General features: G+C 37.1%; 2 protein-coding genes across 6 annotated transcripts in view; one reads left to right on the top strand and one right to left on the bottom strand.

The window, feature by feature from the left end:
• Positions 1–465: 465 nt before the first annotated feature.
• Positions 466–13,633, top strand: LOC306856255 (mitochondrial fission factor homolog B-like). Of its 3 annotated transcripts, XR_013782989.1 has the most exons (10): positions 466–512; positions 962–1,173; positions 2,161–2,261; positions 2,492–2,586; positions 4,806–5,015; positions 5,385–5,450; positions 5,677–5,752; positions 6,720–6,910; positions 13,225–13,398; positions 13,487–13,633. XR_013782989.1 is itself a non-coding variant. In XM_079395412.1 (8 exons), the coding sequence occupies exons 2-8, from the start codon at positions 969–971 to the stop codon at positions 6,849–6,851; spliced, it is 885 nt and encodes a 294-aa protein (XP_079251538.1). In that variant the 5' UTR covers positions 466–512; positions 962–968; the 3' UTR covers positions 6,852–10,179. The 3 variants fall into 3 exon arrangements, 1 of the variants encoding a protein (XP_079251538.1); XR_013782990.1 differs by lacking the exons at positions 13,225–13,398; positions 13,487–13,633 and adding an exon at positions 6,991–7,457; XM_079395412.1 differs by lacking the exons at positions 13,225–13,398; positions 13,487–13,633 and having other exon boundaries at positions 6,720–10,179.
• LOC306856242 (angiomotin-like) overlaps positions 7,435–16,325 on the bottom strand; it is a 31,944-nt gene continuing 23,053 nt past the window's right edge. Inside the window, exons 8-12 of one of the 3 annotated variants that reach the window (XM_079395392.1) lie at positions 15,851–16,000; positions 14,155–14,345; positions 13,246–13,625; positions 11,588–11,839; positions 7,435–10,538 (exon numbers count right to left, since the gene is read on the bottom strand). In XM_079395392.1, the coding sequence (XP_079251518.1) occupies positions 10,408–10,538; positions 11,588–11,839; positions 13,246–13,625; positions 14,155–14,345; positions 15,851–16,000 (1,104 nt within the window). In that variant the 3' untranslated portion in view covers positions 7,435–10,407. Of the gene's footprint in view, positions 10,539–11,587; positions 11,840–13,245; positions 13,626–13,988; positions 14,346–15,850; positions 16,001–16,325 lie in introns of those variants that run through there. The other 2 variants (XM_079395393.1, XM_079395394.1) reach the window with 2 other exon arrangements.

Raw genomic sequence — 16,325 nt, 5'->3', positions numbered from 1 at the left:
TAACCACCCTAACAAAATGAGAGCTGAAATGTGGTGCTTTGCTCACTAAAATAAGTTTAATCCTACCATATCCAAAAACTCGCTCACTCTGCTGTTACTTCATAGATTACATGCACTACAATTTTATTGAATAGGACGTGGAGACACGTTCTTAATTAAAATATTCATATTAATCAAGGATTTATTGACTTTTAAAGCACCTTATTTCGAAATGTACAGAAATACGTGCTTTCAAATGTGCTTATTTCAGTAAATTCACTATACTATTTATTACTAATGTCTCATTTCAGTTTTAGTTTGGCTCTAGTTTTGTATTTATTCCAGTTTATATGAAAAGGTCGAGTAAATACTTTTCACTGAGCATGTTAAAAATCAGTTTGAAACAGTTGTCGGGAGCTGTAGATCATTTATAGCCTAAATTTAGCTTTTCAGGCTATTTATCTTCAGCTCCGCCCACTTTTGCTCGCAGTTATATAACGTCACGTACGTCAGTCGACGTGAGCTGCGTGAAGGTGGGTTGAGCAGCTTGTTGGAAGTTTAAAGAAGTGTTTTTATTAAGCCAAAACATTTAAACGCTTTGTTTACTGTTTGCTATTGTATCGCTAGGAGTTATTCAAAGGTCTGAGTGAAAAAAACGAAACCAAACCGCTTAGTCCAAGCTGTGGACATTACCATGTTGACAAATGTAGCCCCGCGAGCTGTATAGAAATGTAAAACTGCTGACATCAATCTAGGAGACTGTAGGTCATAAGGTCACTGACCGCTCACTGTGAATAGATAATTACAACCTCAAACAGCAGCTATCTTGCGTATTTGCTACATCATTGTTCTTTAATAAAATCTTACTATCGCTTTATTTTGTAATCTATTTCAGTCCGTGTGTTTGTTTTGCTCACGTAACGCAGCTTAACATTTGATGTTGTGCCATGCGATCAGTTCTAATTCCTTTTATTGGCATTAGGCAAGTTATGGCTTCTCCTGGGTATTTTGCTGATGGTCCTCCGATGCGCGAGCGTGACCCGTACTTCACTGAGGTCATCAGTCAGAGGATGCGCGTGCCCGAGCGGCTAAGGGTCGGTCCATCGCCTCGCGCGCACGAGCCTGCAGACCAAAGACATGAAGAGTTACCTGCTGCCTACAGCATGCACATCCCAGACAGACTGGCCTTAACAGGTAGATTGCATGTTGGTCATAGTACTTTTTTCAGTAATGAGTTACAGGTCAGAAATGTGACCCTGGACCACAAAACCAGTCATAAGTAGCACAGGTATATTTGTAACAATAGCCAACAATATATTGTAGGGGTCAAAATGATCGATTTTTCTTTTATGCCAAAAGTCATTAGGATATTAAGTAATATTTTCTACCGTAAACAACAACTTTATTTTTGATCAGTAATATGCAATGCTAAGGACTTAATTTGGACAACTTTAAAGGCGATTTTCTCTATATTTTTATGTTTTTGCACCCTCAGATTCCAGATTTTCACATGTTGTGTCTCAGCCAAATATTTTCCGATCCTAACAAACCATACATCAATGGAAAGCTTTCAGATGTATAAATCTCAGTTTCAAAAAATGTATCCTTATGACTGGTTTTGTGGTCCAGGGTCCCACATATGAATGTGTAGTTTGATTTATTTGATAACAAATACAGTAAAAACAGTGATGTGAAATTAAAGACATTTATGACATTAAAAAAGATCTCTATATGAAGTAAATGTTGTTCATTGAACTGTCTATTCGCCAGTGAATCCTGAAAAAAATATCACAGTTTCCACAAAAAAATTAAACATTGATGATGATGATGATAAGAACCATTATAAATAACTGTACACCAATTATAATTGAGCCACCAAATCAGCATATTAGAACGATTTCTGAAAGATCATATGACATTGAAGACTGGAGTAATGGCTGTTAAAATGTCAGCTTTGCTTCACAGGAATAAATACAATTTTAAGATATATTAATAATGAAAAATATATAATTATTTAAAAATGATTAAATTGTACTAGTATTTCACCACATTACTGCTTTCATTGTGTTTTTGGTCAAATAAATGCAAGATTCGTGAGCATATAATAATTCTTTCAAAAATAGTAATAATTACAATGTGTATATTTTTCCAAAATGTGTCCTCTTAAATCTTTTTCAACAGATGCTCCTGATCTGAGTCCACGACCTCTCTTCACTAAACACACTTCATCAATGCAGCATGGGTCCTGGGACAGGGAGCAGTTCACGAGAGAGCCTGTCCAGGTAGTCTCACATAGACTATGTGGCAAAAGTGACATAAATTGGGGCGTGAAGTGTCCAATCACATTTTGTTTCGTTTTTATGTGATGTGTAGAGAAAAGTTTATATTACATTAATAATAGAAAGGTGTAAAAAAAAAAAAAAAAAAAGGTTGTTGTATGACTTGAGCCATTTAAAAAAATATATATAAATGTCAGTGAGGGTCATAAATGAATTCATCATTTGGGTCACAGAGTCCACTGCGAAGGTCTTACAGTGACCAGGCCTTTGGTCGAACCCCACCTGGAACCCCCACACACTCCAGACAAACACTCCACTCCCAGTCTCCGTAAGTCCAGGTCACTGTTTACTTGAGTGCTGAAGCACTTTGTGGGAATCATATTATTATAGAGTTATAATGCTATGTCATATATAAATATACGAAGAAGCTGACAAATATTAATGACCAGTCCAGAATAGTACACAATATATACAGTGGGGAAAAAATTTATTTGATCCCCTGCTGATTTTGTACGCTTGCCCACTGACAAAGAAATGATCAGTCTGTAATTTTAATGGTAGGTTTATTTTAACAGTGAGAGACAGAATAACAACAACAAAAATGCAGAAAAATGCATTTAAAAAAAGTTATAAATTGATTTGCATCTTAATGAGTCAAATAAGTTTTTGACCCCTTTGCAAAACATGACCTAACCCTTGTTGGCAATCACAGAGGTCAGACGTTTCTTGTAGTTGGCCACCAGGTTTGCACACATCTCAGGAGGGATTTTGTCCCACTCCTCTTTTCAGATCCTCTCCATGTCATTAAGGGTTCGAGGCTGACGTTTGGCAACTCAAACCTTCAGCTCCCTCCACAGATTTTCTATGGGATTAAGGTCTGGAGACTGGCTAGGCCACTCCAGGACCTTAATGTGCTTCTTCTTGAGCCACTCCTTTGTTGCCTTGGCCATGTGTTTTGGTTGATTGTCATGCTGCAATACACATCCACGACCCATTTTCAATGCCCTGGCCTTGACGGTACATGGCCCCGGTGCAGTTGTCCTGTCCCCTTAGCAGAAAAACACCCCCAAACACCTCCATGTTTGACGGTGGGGATTGTGTTCTTGGGGTCATAGGCAGCATTCCTCCTCCTCCAAACACGGTGAGTTGAGTTGATGCCAAAGAGAGCCTTGAGATCATTGACAAGATCCTCCCGTGTAGTTCTGGGCTGATTCCTCCCCGTTCTCATGATCATTGAAACTCCATGAGGTCTTGTAGCCCATTCCAGCCTTGTGTAGGTCTACAATCTTGTCCCTGACATCCTTGGACAGCTCTTTGGTCTTGGCCATGGTGGAGAGTTTGGAATCTGATTGATTGAGTGCTTCTGTGGAGTCCTAATCTCAGCTCCTTACCTGTATAAAAGACACCTGGGAGCCAGAAATCTTGCTGATTGACAGGGGATCAAAGACTTATTTGACTCATTAAAATGTAAATCAATTTATAACTTTTTTGAAATACGTTTTTCAGATTTTTTTTGTTATTCTCTCTCACTGTTCAAATAAACCTACCATTAAAATTATAGACTGATGATTTCTTTGTCAGTGGACAAACGTACAAAATCAGCAGCGGATCAAATAACCCCCCCCCCACTGTATATTTACTGTAATATATATTTACTGTAATGGCAAAGCTGAGTTCTTAGCAGTTATTATTGCCACATGAACCTTTAGAAATCATTCTGATATGACTTGAGCTTTTTTTTTAATTTGTTTTCAGTTATTAATAATGGTTCAGTATTATCAGTGTTGACGACAATTTTTTGCTGCTTAATTTTTAAAATAATATTTTGCAGGATTATTTAGTTTTGTAACAAATGTCTCTGCTGTCAAATATAAATGTCTTTATATTTTATTTGAAAATATAAAGAAGACAAAAATTTGCACAGTACATTTTTCAATATGTATACTGGTGTATATCTTAAAAACATATTTTGTATTACATGAATACAGTGTACATAATATAGTCATTTACAAATTGGTGGTTGACACTATCCTACATAGTCTTTTATTCTCAACATCAAGATTCTAAGTTAAATTGTATAAGCAAAAGTTTATATTTTTTAATCACAATTTTAGCCTTTTCTAGTTCATTTTTAAACGGTCCAGGTGTGACAGAGACAAAAATAGTCTCTAATTTAATGAGCTTATAAAAGTGGCATGTTTGTAAAAGAACTAGCAAATGTTGTTTTGAATTTAGATTTAAACAACTTTCAAAATGCATTTCATTGTCAGCTATCCTAATACAAAATCTATCCATTTCATAGCCTTTATATACATGTCCCACTACCACTAAACAGCCTCTAGAGGGCAGGAGAGATTGATTGTTGCATTTGGTCAGTTCACCCACCTTCTGTGCTAAATGAGAGGCTTATTTACCATTTAGACTCTTTTATCTGATGAGACATTTATTATTTAAACAAACCCGTTCAAATTAAGCATGTCAGGTTTGTGTGATACAGCTAGTGTGAGTCTTAGTATCAGTCTTCGAATAACAGCGGTGCTCCTCTAGGTCCGTACTCTCCCACCCTGTCTGCAATAGCCGCAGTATTGGACGTCCACCTGTCATGCATACAGACCCGTCCCCACCAAAGCCCCCAGGACTCCCCTCCATCCCACCCAACCTGCTGTCCCCACAGAGCATGCTGCAGGCCGCCAAGGAGCTGGGCCAGCAGGCGTCTCAGAAACTCCTCCAGACTGTCACCAAAAAATGCTCCTCCAGGTGACATGGATCCTCATCCTTCACGCCCTGCTTGTCCCCTTCCTGCGGTTGTGGGCTCTAACTAACCTGGGATATTCAGCTGTTTGCTCTGACCTTTGAATCCCTGTTGTTTAGTTTGATGTTTCTCAGACTAGGCTTCCTGTCAGGATCTTAAGAGTTGGTGCACCTTTCATGCCTGCAAATTCACATCAGAGCTTTGGGCTTTGATTGAATTCACTGCTATTGCTTTACCTGAGCAATTAACAAGCACCTTAAGCATTCTAAAACTGAGCTTTGTTTCCCCTTTCTTCTCATTTTGAATGGAATTGTTCATAAAATCATGTTCATTGTGGACTGCTGTTGTTCCTGGTGTCTCTCTTGTGTTTTAAGGTTTGGTTACCCAGAAAACCATCCCTCACAGGCTGTGGAGGTTCAACCTGATCAAAGCAGGACTAGGTGACAGTGGCTCATGCAATTTCCATGCATACAATAATGGAATGCTGCTGTACGGCGATCTAAGAGCAAGCAAACACTATCTGTTATTATTAAAACCCTACATTAACAACTAAACAGGAAGTGTTGGAAGCCTATTGAATGAAGTAAATCAGTCAGTGATGTAAGGCGTTATGTATGTTTCAGTGGAAAGATGAAGTTTTTGTTAACATCTATTTTTGTCCCACAGTGCCTCGCAGGAGTTCTGGCTCAGTCCTGAAGAGGACACAGGTACTGCTGTTGAGTTCATGGTGCTCCGCAGACAGGTGAGCGCTGGAGCTTCACACCAACCACAAGTTCAGATTTCACTGAGAAACAATGCACTTATTCATGCTCAGTTTTTTTCTGTTTTGCAATTTTGGGTAACAATTTATTTTGATGGTCCCTTTTGAACATTCTGTTGACACTAAGTAATGTTGCAATTACATGTCGACAAACTCTCATAAGAGTATTAGTAGACTGTCTGCTTCATATCTACTAACTCCTTGTGTTGGTCTCCCACCAGAAAATCTGCTGACTGTTAGTAACTTTGCAAGAATGTGTCAACTTATTCTTACCCAACCCTACCAGTCAACGATACACTACTAACACACTGAGATTTCGTAGAAATGTAGTTGCAACATTACATGGTCCCTTTAACACATTCTATTGACTATCAAAATAAAGTGAAACCCAATTTTGTATGTCATGCATACAGAAGTTTATATAAACACAATATATACAAAACAAAAAACATTTTTATATAGCAAGGGCACATTAAATTGATCAAAAGTGACCGTAAAGACATGTACAGTGTTACAAAAAAAGTTAACTTTTTTTTTTTTTCTGTGAAAGTACAAAGAATCCTGAAAACATTTGACTGTTTACTCAAATATATCATAGTAGCAAAAACATTTTCAATTTTGATAAGAACCATTGTTCAAAATTGAGCAGCATATTAGAATGATTTCTGGAGGATCATGTGACAATGAAGACTGGAATAATGCTGCTGAAAATTCAGCTTTGCGGTCATAGGAATAAATGACATTTTAAAATGTTTAAACTGTAATCATATTTTACAACATTACTGTTTTTACTATATTTTTGATCAACAAAATAGAGCCTTAGTGAGCATGAGACTTCTTTCAAAAATATATTAAAAACAAAATCTTACAAAGCCCAAACTTTTGAACAGTAGACAATATGTGTAGTTTGGATGACATTGATTGTGCTCCTTTGATTTGACTGGTTCAGGTGGTGAAGATGAGCAGGAGGATAGCAGGGTTGGAGAGACAGAACGCAGAGCACAGACAGACGGAGCTGGTGCTGTTCTCTCTGTTACTGTCTGCCTGTCTGATCAACAGCTGGCTGTGGATGCGCAGATGACGCCTCACGCTCCACAACACAGACAGCACTACAAGAGCAGCGGAGCGCTTTACTGGAAAGTACATAACTGCACATATTTGTCTAGAGATTTACTTCATTTGTTTTCATCAAAATGATGGTAAATAAACCACTCCTATAGAAGACTGTCTTCAGAATGAGGCGTTAATCTCTGACCCGTCCACTCAGATGTGTCACGTGATCACGGTAGTGACATGGGCCACTTGTGTTACAAGTGATTTGAGGAACTCAAGATATTTTTCTCCTCACTGATGTCACTCAGGAATGCAGTCCCTCTGGCTCTTTTGATCAGACTAGTAGCTAGTTATTTTTGTATTTGATTTATTCTGCAAATTAAGTAAATGCATGCTTTACAAGTATTTATGAAAGTATAAATATGAATGTTTATATTTACTGTATATTTCTTCCAGTTAGGCATTTGAATAGCCTTCATCCGTTTTAACTAATTTGCCCAGCCTGATCTATGATGAATATTTAAAATAATAATTAGTCACAGATGTCTCATTCTCTCAATGTCAACATTAAATTAGCAAAATGTTTATTCACATGATGCCTGACAAAGAACAACTGCAAATGGATCAGTTTATTAAAAAATTAAATTAACCAAGGAAAAGTTATTGAAACGCTTTAGACTATAAACCAAATAAAAAATGCAAAGCCTTATTCAAAATCTGCATGAGATAAGATATGATGAACAGGAATACAATTTAATTCAAATTAATCATCATTGTACAGTAATAACATTGTCAAGCAGCAACTAGTGACATTTTGTAATGAAACAAATACTAGTGAAATGAACGTGAAAACAAAACATAAAATGCCCATTGATTGGGACACAAGGGTACATACTATACAAAATACAAACACATTCTCATAATTCGTCCTGAGATGGACCAACACATTCTTCTTTAGAAACTCAAACTATAAAGTAACAAATGTAGCAAGACCATCAAGATTAGTTTAGATAAGACTGAGGCGTCAGGTGGAACAATCTGATAAACGTGGTAATGAAATCTTGATTTGCTTGACCAGATTAGACCAGTACGGTTAAACTTTAACTCGAGGGTTGTTTCGGTATGTAGACCAGTTTAAAGCATTATAATAGGGACGAGCTTTATCAGTATTTTGTTCCACCTTTGTCTCAGTCCACTCTTTGGTCCATTGTCTTAGTTTGTGGCCAAATTAGATTAGTGCTCTTCAAACTTGCTGAAACTGTCCTAAATACACAGCTGTTGAGCATTGATAATGGGTGATCTAACAATGCTGGAAATGTTTCTTTCAGATTTTAATTGAAAAAAATAAAAGACAGGAAGGAAGAAAAATAACTAGTTTCTATCTCTCAAGCGAATGAGAAAAGACTGATTGTGTACAAAATGTCAAGTACCAATGTTTGAAGTAGTGTTCAAATACTTGATTACTTGCAAATGAATTTGGTCCATGTTTCCAAAACAAAAAAAAACATGAAATAAGATGCTATGAAACCAAATATTTAGGGAAAATATATTTTTTTTAAATCAGGTTTGAATCTATTAGAATTTTGTGGTTGTCTCTTAACCAAAAACTGAACTATAAATATGAAACTTCTATACTGGATCTTATTACTTTAGCCCTGTATTTTCGAAATCCTCACATAATGGCTCCACATTAGTCACATGGCATTTAGGGCTCAGATGATTGGCTCAAAACAAGACATTTCCTGCACCAGCTGAACCCTTAAGAGCAATGGATTTTACACGGCAATGATTTGTGTGTCCTACAGGGGGCACAATTTGCTTAGTGCCAAGTTTAACCGTTTAAAAGTTTAGGGTTAGTAAGATTTTTCTTTTTTTACTTTTATCTAGCAGAAAATGTATTAGGATCTTATTAATATTCAGAAAATATTATACAAAAGAAATGTTAAGCAGCACAACTGTGTTCAACACTTTTAAAAATGTTTCTTAAGGACCAAATCAACAAATTAGAATGATTTCTGTGACGGCTGGAGAGAATTCAGCTTTGCCAACACAGGATTAAACTACATAAATATATTCAAATAGATAGCAGTTATTTTAAATTGTTTCTATCAAATATATAGACTTGGTGAGCATAAAAGATTTAAAAGCAAAATAATTAAAATCTCACCGACCCCAAACTTTTGAATGGTATTTTGAACATCTAGAATCATTCAACTGAAGTTTTGAGTTCTTTGACATGATGACCTCCTTTAAAAACTTGCATTTGAATGTTCATTAATTCAGAAATGACAAAAACCCCAGTTAACACACTGCAAGACATCTTTGAGACTATTTATCATATTAGTGTATAAGCACCTGAGAAACACGAGCGAATTCACAAATCTTCTCAATGTTGTTGTAACATCTGCCAGGGAACGTTTTAGAAAAGCGGTTCAGATGTGCAAATACTCCATGTGACATGTTCCAGATGAAAACGGACATATCGAACAGACGTCACAATGACGTGCGTAAGCATCAGGGACTGAGCATCAAGCAGAAAATCACTTACAATTTAGATCCAGAGGTCGTTCTGAAGAAATTCTGAAACCTTTAAAGCACATGACAAAATAATAAAAGCATTGAAATCAGATGGTTTCATAGATATTTACTGATTTCATGGAAGAATCTCATTTACACATCCATGTAATCTTGATTTACGTTAGACCCTCTACATAATGAGGATCGTTGCTTGGCCCTGCTTTAAAACATTTGCATATAATTTGTCTTTTTTTACGGATTCCTTTGGTCAAGAGCTAAATGTCTGTCTTGCAACCACGAGACTGGAAAAAAGCTAATTTATCTACAAAATAAAATCACATTGAAACAACAGACTTGGAGGCTTTCCAAACGGTGAAAGGACAGACCGGGAAATCCGGGACCTACCACCACGTGCTAAGTGTGGTACCTCTCACTCAAGGCACGTTGTGGCTGCTGTAGCTCTACTGGAATGATGGACATCGGTTCTGATTGGAAAACTACAGACTCTCACACAGACAAACCCAAAACCAGTTGGGTCACTCATACTTTCACATACGGATACATGAGCTTGTGGACAGGTAAACGCTTGTTGGTCCATTGCTCTTAAACAGTGCGCGGTGAACCGTACAGTATGTGCTGTACAGACAATGCGTCCTAGAATACAAAAGGCCCTACGACATTCAGTTTTACAGTATTCTGATTCAGTATTTACACGTAACAACTGTTCGGCTAGTCACCATATCGCTTGATACTCAAGTGCCACATTTGTATTATTAGTACATATACACAACAAAACAATTGCATACCCCAAAAAAATGTAAAAACAAACAAAGTAGTGCAATAAATGTAAAAAAAAAATTATGCCAATTTATTTGGTCCGAGGGTCTGGAGGGCAAAAAAGACCACCAGCCAATATTGTACAAAAAAAGTGTTGATTGTAACTAGTTCGCAGATTTGAATGCATTCCTAAGCATCCTGACAATCTTGATCTGAGAGTAACGGAAAGAAGAGAAGTGCATGGATTCCTTCACCTGCTTAGAGTTGTTTCTTTATCAATGTGTGTGTGATCAGATGAGTATCTCCACCATCTCGCTGTCCATGTCCTGCGCTGTTAGTGGCGGCGTCGGCAGGCTCTGCTGCGTGAGCAACTGCACTGGTGCTCTCCTCTCAAATGTACTGCTGTGAAACACTGGCACATCTGTACAGACAAATAAACATGCAGATGTTTAGGGTCATGTTAGGAGAAAAAAGGAGAAAAAAAAAAAACCTTCAAGAAATGTACTCTTTGTATTATTCTTGGGTTCATATTATTTTTCAAAACAATTACATTTAATGACTCCAAAAATGTCATGTGATGTAACTTTATTTTCCTTGAATACATGTACACACACACACACACACACACACACACACTTTTATCCAAATCGAATACAAATAAGGACAATAGAAGCAATCAAAACCAAAATAGAGCAATATTATGTAAGTACTGTGATAATATTATATTATATAAAATATTATATAATAAATAAAAAGAAAACAAGTAGATAGAATAAAAGAGAATAGAGAATGCCGTGTTAGAGGGTCATTTTTATAATAACTAAAAAGAAAACTAGTTAAAATAGAAATAGAATAGAGAGTGCAAGGGTTAGAGGTTTCTTTTAATAAATAAATAGAAAACAAGTAGATAAATATATTACAGACTCTAACCTGAAACAAATAATATATTAATTCATAAATATTATGAAGTTGCACTACATGACTTTTCCAACCAACCAGTGAAGCCTTGTTATAAAAGGTAAAATACGACATTAAGATATTTTATATTTGTGTCACAATTTACCTGTTTTCCCTGGCATGTTGATGCAGAAAGTACTACTTTAAATATTTATGATATTTTAATAAAACTGCTTCAGACCATTTATTAAATAATTCAAATAGATTAAGCCAAATTACAGAATTTTCTTTTTCTTCATATCAGGAGTTAAATAACCCTAATATTTTTTTTTACTTTATGAAGCAGAAGTGTATTCAAGTTATTGTATGTATGAATTGCATATTTGTTGAATAAATTATAAATTGTTTCAAGTCATGTGATTGACAATTTTATCAAATTTTCTTTACCAATTTGATCACTTTTCTATTGTGCGGTTCCTATCAATTAGCACTCAACTAGTCATTAGTGGTTGCTGGGTTAGTTTCAAAACACTAGTTTATTATCGGTAATATGTGATTGTGTGTGTGCTGTACCAGCGATGCGGTCGGGTATGTAGACTGGGCTCGGGCTGCTGATCCGGCTCGGTCCGGATGCGCTCTGCAGGGCAGGTGTGCTCGGCTTGCTGGCCTCCTGACCCTTTTCTGTCTGGGTGCAGCTGTCTCTGCTGCCTGTCTTTGAGTGTGTGGCGGTTGGCATGGGGGTGGAGGGCAGGACTGGAGATGGAGAGGAGGAGATGGACTCTGTCCTCAGAGAGTCACCTCTGAATTCTGGGCCCAGCAGAACACCTGGAACATGAAAAGCATAAACAATTCAGATGTGAGCGGATAAAAGACATGCATTAATACATTATAAATACATTGTACTATATTATGGCTGCAAATACAGTTTTGGTGATAAGTGAAATATTTACTACAATTTCTGACGAGAAATGACATCAAAAGTGGAAAGAACTAACCATCAACCACAACTTTCAGACACCATCTTTATTTTTTAATTCAAATGTTATGGAGTCAAACATTTTATTTTGATCAAATTTAGAGCATAAGATGCTTTTTTGTTTGTTTTTGATTTAACACGTTTAGTAAAAATATAGGGCTGTCAGTCGATTAATTTTTTTAATCTAATTAATTACATGTCAATTAATTGATCTAATTAATCATAAAATAAATTTGACTGAAAATACCCACAAAAGATTATTTGAAGCAATTTTTTGTGGTAAATGAGAAAGTATCAAGCAGACATTACAAATTGTAGCTTTAGAAATAAATATTTTATTTGATTCATCAATTTATTAAACACAAACATTTAGCCTACAACGGCCTAAACTATGGAATAAAAAATTAGACTTGAGAAACATCTCAGTATATTTTGTTCATTCAATGAAAGTCATTGGTAACCAAAACAGCTTTGTTAACGGTCTTCAAAATACCTTTTTTTATGTTCCACATAAGGGTTTTTATTTTTATTATAATGTTTTAAATGAAACGATACTCTAAATAAGAAACTAAATCTGCCAGCAGGGGGCGGTAAATGTCTGTATGAGTCATTCATTCATTCGATTCGTTCAAATGGCTCATTCATTCAGCAATTAAGTAAACAGCTCTCTTTATGAATAGACCTTTGATTAATTCAGAAACTAAACACCACTGTGTTGCTTAGCGATGCACAACAGTTCTGCTATGGCTTTAAAGGTAATATGTTCTCTACAAAAATTTAGCAAAAACATAATATTGTGTTTGAAATATAACACAATATCAATTCCAGTTGTATAAAATCACATTTAAACTCGTGATATGGGGCAAAATCAGCACTGGTAATATTGCTCTCCCTGCTTGTGTGATATCATTTATAGTATGAGACAAAAACTCATGCAAGGTCATTTTTTTGCACCAATATCTTGAATTCTGAAAGCATAACTGCATTTATGGTGTTGTTTCCCTGCATCATTTTTGTCAACAGTCAACTGTATGAAATGTAAGATGACATACAGGTCTGGGGACAGGGCAAATAATGCACTGTTAAATGCATTAAAATATTTTAATCTTGTTATTTTATCATAACCAAGTTAATGCGTTAAACTGACAGCCCTACTTATTTTATAACTTCTTTGGCTAATTTACAACTGGGGCCTCTCTGAGGGTTAAACAGTCCCACCATTAATGCATTTCAGATCTCTTTCTCATGCACCTACCCAGACTGCCCTTCCAGCTGCGGTCTTCCCTGCGCTCCTCTGTGATGGGGCTGCTTCCGCTGAGACCCAGAGAGTGTGACAGCAGCCCGGAGCCGCTGGAGCTGCCGGTGCCCATAGCTATGGACATGAGGGACTTGGAGGGCCTCATGGCAGGTGCGTCTAATTTGCTGGCCGGCTCTTTCCGCGAGCGCTGATGCAGTACCTTTATCATGGCGTCCTTCTCTATGATCTGAGCATGCAGGTTCTTGATCCTGCTCTCCATGTCCAGACAGCGGCGGTTAGCCATGAGGATCTCCTCTTCTTCTTTCTGGATACGTGCCTCCACCGAAGTGTCGTAGCTGCTGCTGGGGGAATGACTGATAATGGCAGAGGACGTGTCTCTGGATAGGTTAGAAAATAAACAAATATAAAAACCAATGAGGAACTGAGTAGATTTTCAGTAAATTTTCACTAGTTACTTTTATTTGTAGTTTGCGTTAAATTTAAATTTACGTTTCAATTTCTATTAATGGTTATAGATCATTTTACTTCTGTTTTTATCTAATAGTAATTTAAACTTTTAGTTTTATGTTATATAGTTTCAGTATTCGTATAGTAATATCATTCATATGTAATGAATAAGTGCTCTATTTTTCGCATTTGCACTATAGTTTCAGTTTAGTGTTATTGTTATGCAAACTCACAATTTTATGTTTGAATTTATTTATTAGGATTAACCCCTTGAGATGTACCATTTCATTTTCGAGGGGGTCCCATATGTCCATTTATGCATTTTAGGTCCAATAATGTCCATTTCAGGTAAAAATATATTTTCATTGTTAGTTTTCAGGATGACAATGTTGAGAAATTTTAAATAATTTTCTATATTCCTGCTTTGTAGGCTTAGTGTATAGTAGTGAACTTGTGTACCTCTGTGTGGCCACAGAAGCAGCGGCGTCCAGCGCGAACTGTCTCATGACGCTCTCCTCCAGGTATTTCTGCTCCCATTTGGTCATGTCGGCCTCCAGGGCCAAAATCCTTTCCTCTTTTTCTCTCAGGTGCTCCATCAGAGCCGCTGTGCTGAACTCAGGACTAACTGGGTTCTGAGCACCACCCTGCCTCTGTGAGAATGAGACAGAGAGACAGATAGAACCATTAATAAATCTTAGATAAGTAAATCAGCTCTGAATAAAATGTCATTAAAAATATATATGTTTCCCCATTTAAGCTAGTTAAAATAGCCAACTGGCTTAGACTAAAAATCAACTCTAGGGTTACAATCAATGCAATCCAATGAAAAATGTATTTTATGCCTATTGAGCACCAAGCAATACTAAGCAAAGCTTAGCAACATGCTAACATCAAACTTTGATCAGAATCAATCTGTACTAGTGTTGAGTCTTGAATAGAAAGTAACAGTATAAAAAAATAATCAGATTATATGTAATTAAAATGAACAATTTTACTAATATTTACATATGCTGTCTACTTTTAGACTTTGACTTCCACACCAGTAGCTTAGCAACAGGCTAACATCAAACTAATTTCAATCATTTTTTTCCCAAATCAGTAAAGTGCAAACCCTGCCTACACAGCTGCTTCTAAAGATTTCATTAGTCATGTCATTCACAGTGCTGATTGCCTACACAACACAACACAAATAATAAACCTTTAGGTTGGTACTAGCTCATCCTGATAGCGTTACTTGGCCACATACACAATATTTCTGAACTCTAAACTAAATCCATGAAGTCTGAACTTTTCTTGACAGATGACTGAGGTGATTGAGTCTATGAGGAAGAATTTGCACTGAACTTGTTGAGTTTCCTATGTGGAAAAGTCCAATGTTTTGTTAGAGCGGTGTATTTCATGCTTATTAAAGTAGTGCACTGTTAGTTTAGCAACATGCTAACATTCAACTTTATTGTAATAAATCATGAGTTGAGTATTCTGTGTGGAATGCTATGTGTAAGATGCATTTACACTTGTCCAGTTTCGTCTGGAATGCGTCCCAGACCACCTCTTGAATTGGTTTGAGAGATCGGATTTAAATCCATCTCGAAAGCGTTTCAGAGGGCATTTACACATGGTCTTTTCATGATCGGACAGATAAGGCCTGAAGTGACCAGCTGTAAACAGGCTCTATGATTTGAGTAAAAGTATTTTAATTTCATCTGAAGGTTGTTTCAGGTGTCTTGGTTGAAGGAACAGCACAGAGGAAGGATGTCCAGTGTCTGGGCCCCTAATGAAGAATACAGCTGTCTGCTGCTCCTCCTCCTCTTTGCTCAACACACACATTAACATAGGCGGGTGAGCTGCAACCTTTCCTCCAGATTAGGGGTCAGTAAAATTGGACACACAGGAAGAGGGTACACAAGGAAACAGTTCATCTCCACAATGACAGCATGAGCTCCTGCTGCCTGCAGCTGAGACTCATCCATGTATGACTGTTGTGTATGTAGAAAAAATAACTGGTTGCACTTATTGCAGTTTAAAGGGTTTTCAAACTGGGGTCCAAGGACATTTATATCTATATCTGTCGAGATAAACAGTTCTGGGCCAGAATGTGGTCAAATTTCGATTAAAAGTCAAAAGTTTAAGTGAGAATAGCATGTGCATCTCTTACCTGTTGCATTCGCAGTGATTCGAGCTCTCTTTCCAATCGAGTGCGTAGCCGATGCTCAAGCTGTTCTCTCTTCTCACAAGCAGCCTGAAGCTGTGCTAGAGCCTGCTGCATCCGCTCCACCTTCTCCACATATACCTGTTTTTTCTTCAGCTGTACAAACAGAGAATGCAGGTCAGATGCTGCTACTTTAGCTGCAACCAGAAGACCCCATCCACCTTACAATGCCTCCTTGTATCCTTCAACCTCTCTTTCTCTTCTCTACATCTCTCAAATCCACCACTGGTCGTAATTGCAGCCAAAATGAATGCCCCAATTTAGCTCAGAGGGGGAAAACATAGTGAGAGAGAGAGACCACAGAAGTATTTGGCTCCCGTTTGGAAGCGGTGGGTGGAGAGGGCAAGAATTCAGCCATCTTCAAGTCCTTTCATGGCAGACAAATCAAGAGGCTTTGTTAGGGGGAACAAGCGGGCGTTTG

The sequence above is a fragment of the Barbus barbus genome, assembly GCF_936440315.1.
Source record: "Barbus barbus genome assembly, chromosome: 36".
NCBI classification, from domain to species: domain Eukaryota; kingdom Metazoa; phylum Chordata; class Actinopteri; order Cypriniformes; family Cyprinidae; genus Barbus; species Barbus barbus.
The sequence above is the reverse complement of the archived record's forward strand: the minus strand, read 5'-3'. Positions and strand labels throughout refer to the sequence as shown.

Bases quoted from the DNA above. Each gene is read 5' to 3' on its own strand.
- LOC306856255 (XM_079395412.1), top strand. From the start codon at position 969: ATGGCTTCTCCTGGGTATTTTGCTGATGGTCCTCCGATGCGCGAGCGT. The intron at 2,262-2,491 runs GTAGTCTCACAT...TTTGGGTCACAG, and splicing joins TCACGAGAGAGCCTGTCCAG to AGTCCACTGCGAAGGTCTTA. The intron at 2,587-4,805 runs GTAAGTCCAGGT...GTGCTCCTCTAG, and splicing joins ACACTCCACTCCCAGTCTCC to GTCCGTACTCTCCCACCCTG.